The sequence below is a fragment of the Tachyglossus aculeatus genome, chromosome 11, assembly GCF_015852505.1.
Source record: "Tachyglossus aculeatus isolate mTacAcu1 chromosome 11, mTacAcu1.pri, whole genome shotgun sequence".
NCBI classification, from domain to species: domain Eukaryota; kingdom Metazoa; phylum Chordata; class Mammalia; order Monotremata; family Tachyglossidae; genus Tachyglossus; species Tachyglossus aculeatus.
In genome coordinates, this window is record NC_052076.1 from 1,956,844 (window position 1) to 1,962,168 (window position 5,325).

The 5,325-nt window shown below is 57.4% G+C and overlaps 1 protein-coding gene across 1 annotated transcript; it reads left to right on the forward strand.

Moving 5' to 3' along the window:
- The first annotated feature begins 609 nt into the window (after nt 1-609).
- On the forward strand, nt 610-5,101 carry LOC119935221 (antimicrobial peptide NK-lysin-like). Its single transcript, XM_038754887.1, is given in 7 exon segments — nt 610-667; nt 3,019-3,086; nt 3,299-3,403; nt 3,681-3,852; nt 4,364-4,408; nt 4,411-4,431; nt 4,918-5,101. Coding segments are annotated over 7 exon segments (567 nt in total). The 5' UTR covers nt 610-618; the 3' UTR covers nt 5,025-5,101.
- The last annotated feature ends 224 nt before the right edge of the window (nt 5,102-5,325 follow it).

Below are 5,325 nucleotides of genomic sequence, written 5' to 3' on the forward strand. Positions count from 1 at the left end.
AGCTTGGCTACAGAAAAGGTGAGGACTCCGCAAACTTCCTGCTAGACTGTAAGCTCATTATGGGCAGAACGTGACTGCTAGTTCTGTTATATTGTACTCTCCCAAGTGCATAGTACAGTGCTGTGCATATAGTAAGTGTTCAATAAATAGGATTGATTGATTGAAATGGACTGGGAGGCCCTGGGGCAGGCTGGCAGGTGAGGCTGCCCTTTGTTCTTCATTACCACTGGGAATCGAGGTCTCTGTTTGCCTGGAGAGACTCTGAGAAGGTCTGGGAATGCCAGGTACCCCCCCACCCCCAATTCCAAGCCACCCTTGTCCCCACTGAGCACAGTTCATCCATTCCCTGGGGTCAAAGGAAATTGGGGCCGGGGGCTGCTCGCGTCTCTCATCCTGTCAGCCCCTTCTTCTTCATGATGGGAGGTGCTTGGGGTAAACCAGCAAAGGAGCTGACAGGGAGTTATCACATGTGAAAGAGAGGAGGGGAGGGGCAGGGCCGGGAGAGCTCTGGTGGAAGGGCTGACCCCAGTAAGAGGGTGGGGTTGGGGGGGGGGGGCCTGCTCCTGCCCCTGAGCTAATAAAAACTCCCCCTGGGCTGGGACCCCAGCAACTCCTGCAATGGCAGCTTTTCTTCTGCTCCTCTCCCTGACCCTCCTGGCCAGCCCAGGTAAGGACCCTGGCCTTCGACTCTGGTCTTTGACCCCAACCATGGCCGTGACTGGCCCTTCCACCCGGCCCCTCCCTCGGTTCCCGGGAAGCCTGGGCCCCCGGCCGGCCCTGGTGCCCCTAGGAAGGGAGGAGATGGAGGTTCTGCTCTCTGTGAGGGTGGGGAGTGAGGAATGGGGAGGGGGTAAAAGGAGAAGGCGACGGGACCCACTCTCGCAGCCTGAATAACCAAGATGGGCTTGGGGTAGTCCCTGCCCCCAGCCAGCCCATGGGTGTGGGACCTAAGACAACTGGGGCCTAACCCTAGACTGGAAGTAAGCTCCTTGTGAGAATGTATCTGTTATTGTTTCATTGTTTTTTGTTGTACTCTCCCAAGCGCTTAGTAGAGTGCTCTGCACGGGGTAAGTCCTCAATAAATATAACTGAATGAACCCTGCCCCCTTTCCTCCTGTCCCCTGCCCTCTGGGATCTAGTTCTTAGACTTGGGGGGCACCATTGGGGGGCCAGGGGCCAAGAAAGCTGTATCTGCGTGAAGGCAAGGGGCACCAGTGAGTGGGACCCTCTGAGGCGGGGGATCCATCTCCCACCCCTTACTGGGGATCTAAAGGGGGGCGTCAGCAAGAGGGGCAGAAAGTCGGAGACGGGGTGGCCCCTGGGGTCAGGCTGGGGGTACTGGGCTGGGTTGGGGCTCCGGGAGGACACAGCCTGATCCTTCAATTCCCTTGGGATCAGGCTGGGCTCCATGCTTGAGGGGAGCAAGGGTAGAAGCAGATGGACAGGCGAGTGGACGAACGGGCGGACGGTTGGATGGGAAGATGGGCAGTGGGCGGGGGCTGCCTGGGCCAAAGGCCCCCAGGGTTCTCCTCTGACAGAGCTTGGGCTGCAGGGAAGCATAGGGGTGGGGGCAGGAGAGTGGCCAAGGGGCAGAAACCAGTGGGATTGACTAGGGCCAGTGGAGCCAGGGCCCCAAGGGGAGAAATGGGCATTCTCATTTGCTGGTGGGTCTGGGGGTGCAGGGGTTTGGGGGTGTGGGCGGCTTGACTCTGAGTGTATCAGTGTCAAGTTTGCAGGGCCTGAGGGTTACCAGCACAGAGGGGCACGCATTTCTAGGTTGTGTTTCATGCAGGGCCTGATGGTGGGGCCTCGGGGAGGGGTTGGGTGAGAGCTGCGCCTGCATGGGAGGTGGCAGGGAAAGGAGAGGGACGTTGGCAGAGGGAAGTTTGAAAACTGGATTTAGTGTGAGCTGCTTCCCCTTCATCCCCCCTCTCCCCTTCCCACTGTAGCCTTTGACCCAGGAGGCTCTGACCCCAGCCCCTCCTCTCCTGAAGGCAAGCATTCATTCATTCATTCAATCGTATTTATTGAGCGCTTACTGCATGCAGAGCACTGGACTAAGCGCTTGGGAAGTCCAAGTTGGCAACATATAGAGACGGTCCCTACCCAACAGTGGGCTCACAGTCTAGAAGGGGGAGACAGGGAACAAAACAAAACATATTAACAAAATAAAATAAATAGAATAAACGTACAAATAAAATAGAGTAATAAATCCGTACAAACATATATACATATATACGGGTGCTGTGGGGAGGGGAAGGAGGTAAGGTGGGGGGATGGGGAGGGGGAGGAAGGAGGGGGTTCAGTCTGGGCAGCATGTAAGACCTTTGGCAAGTCACTTGACTTCTCTGTGCCTCAGTTCCCTCATCTGTAAAATGGGGATTAAGACTTTAAGCCCTAGGTGGGACAAGGGACTGTGTCCTACCCGATTACCTTGTTATCTACCCCGGTGCTTAGAACAGTGCTTGGCACAAAATAAGCACTCAGCAAACACAATAATTATTATTATTATTGTTATCCTGGAAATGGAGGTGGATGGTTGCGGAGGGTGGAGAGGACTGAACTCCCAACCCCCCTCCCCCAAGCTCGGTCTTGGCTCCCGGAGGACTGAGGACTGTGGCCCGGTAGAAACTCTTCAGTAGCCAGAGGCAACCCCATTGGGAACAAAACAAAAGAAGCGGCACGGTGAAGTGGATAGAGCGTGGGACTGGGAATCAGAAGGTCATGAGTTCTAAGTCCGGCTCTGCCCCTTGTCTGCTGCGTGACTTTGGGCAAGTCACTTAACTTCTCTGTGCCTCATTTACCCTGTCTGCAAAAAGGGAATTGAAACCGTGAGCCCCACATGGCACAGGGACTGTATCCAACCCCATTTGCTTGTATCCACCCCAGCACTTAGTGCAGTGCCTTGCATGTAGTAAGTGCTTAACAAATGCCATAATAATAATAATGCTTATTATTATTATTTAAACCAACCTCGGCCTGCCTTGGTCTCTGAGTTTCTGTTCTTATTGCGGCTAGCCTGGGCCGGCGCAGACCTGATTCCCAAGGGACACCAGCAGCAGCACCATCAAGACAGCCACTTCATGGTGAGCCTCACCCCTCGGTCTGACCCGCCTCCGGGCCCCTGGCCCACCTTGGACTTCCCCTCTCCCTGCCCTGGCCCCCTCGCCACTCCATCCCCATCCCAGGCCCCCTACCCTGGGTCCGGGGATTCAGCCTGGAGAACCACCCTGGGCCCTTGTCGACTAGACGGGCGGGAGGGCAGGTGAAGCAAACATGGTGGGTGTCTGTCTGGCAGGAGGACCTGCTTGACCAGAACATGTCACCCCGTTTGATCTGCCGCAGCTGTCAATTCATCATGACGAAGCTTAAGGACCTGGTTGAGGACAATTCTAACGATATGGTGAGTCCCACCCTGTTCCCACGGGCCTCCGTCTGGCCCCGGGGAGCCGGCAGGGCTCAGCGGACCGGTGCCCACAGCCTCCACTCACCCCAGCTGGCAGGTCACCTGAGGTCCTCGTGGAGGACTGTCGGTGGTCTTGGGAGCCCGGGGGACCGGGGACTCCAGTTGGAAAGCCATAGGGTTCTCACTTGCCCCCACATCCCTGCCCATCGGGGGAGAGGTGCCGCCCCCGGGGCTGGGCCCCTGACTGTCCGGCCCGGGCTGTGTGTGCCCGCAGGAGGAGATTAAGCAGGCAGAGAAGCGGGTGTGCAAGTATGTGAGCTTCTACCTCCGGCTGGCGTGCAAGAAACTCATGAAGAAATTCTTCCTCCCCATCGCCAGGGACTTCTTCGCCCATAAGTCTCCCCAGGAGGTCTGTGTGGACATCAAGATCTGCAAGCCTAAGGAAGGTGAGTTCTGGCCTGGGCCCCCAGGAGACAGTGGATGCGGAGACCAGCAAGGCCAAGAGGGATCTGTACTCTCCCAAGGTGTATTGTACTCTCTCCCAAGTGCTTAGTACAGTATTCTGCACATAGTAAGTGCTCAGTAAATACCGCTGACTGATCAGGGTTCCCAGGGATCCCCCTGGGGAACCTGCCCTCCCGCTCCCACCAGCTCCCCCGAATCTCCGACAGCCGCTTCCTACCGGGGACATCTTTCTAGTCCTCATCGGGACAGGGCTAGTCCACCCCCAAAAGCATCATCTAATCAGAGCAGCCAGAGGCAGGGGGAGGGAGGTGAGACTGGGCTCCAGTCCAGTAAAGCGAGGGAACGGTCAGTGTTCTTCTGGATGAGGACTGAGGCCGCTGCAAGGATCAGAGGTCCCGCCTGGGGTGGGGAGGAAGTCACCTGAACCAGTTCCAGAGCGGGTGGGGCTTGGTGGTGTTGAGCTCATTCTGAGCCCCATGTCCCTCCCAACAGGCCCTGAGAGGTATGGTTCAGAGCAGGGGAGTGGATACAGGGAGCCCTTACCCTAGCCCGAATACAGCGTGAGTTGGGGAAGGGTCTCTCTGGGTCGTGGGAAGGGAGGGGACAGGGGGCCTCCAACGCTGAGCACGTCTCCACTTCAGCTCCCGGGGTCACCTCAGCTCCCATCGATCCCCCACGATCCTGGCAGCCTTGGTCTCTGGCTCCATCCCACTGGGGGACCCTAGAGAATTGGACTGAGAGTTCTTCCAGCATCCCATCACACCCAACCCGGGGGCAGACCAGGCTAGGCTAGCACCGAGAAAATCAATCAATCAATCGTATTTATTGAGCGCTTACTGCGTGCAGAGCACTGTACTAAGCGCTTGGGAAGTACGAGTTGGCAACATATAGAGACAGTCCCTACCCAACAGCGGGCTCACAGCCTAGAAGGGGGAGACAGAGAACAAAACCAAACATGCTAACAAAATAAAATATATAGAAAAGGGGTGGGGGTTCTCTGCCTGGCTATCCCCTGCCGGACCCCCTCTTCCATCCTTCTGCTCCAGACCAGGACACCAGGGAGAAGATCTGGGAGTCCGAATCCACCCTTGAGAAGAGGAGTCTGGAGGGAGAGCGGCCCCAGCCCGCCAGCCGGTCCCTCCGGAGATACTGATCCTGCTCCGAAGCTTCAGCGGTTCTATCCCTGCCCCTACACCCCCCTGCCCTGCCAACACCCCCACTCCAACCTGCACCCTCTCCCCCTGGCTTTTCTGAAGAATAAAATGTCATGAACACACTGGGCTTCCGGGACGGATGTGGGGGGAGAAAGCTTCGTGCTTTGGCAGGGCTGAAGCACCTGCCCCGGCAGGGAATCATCATCCCTGCTGCCCCCGAAGCCCTGCCAACTGCCTCTTTGGGCCCATTCGGTTTGTCCGGGTTGCCACCGTGGCCCTGCCGTGGGGGAGTGGACAGGG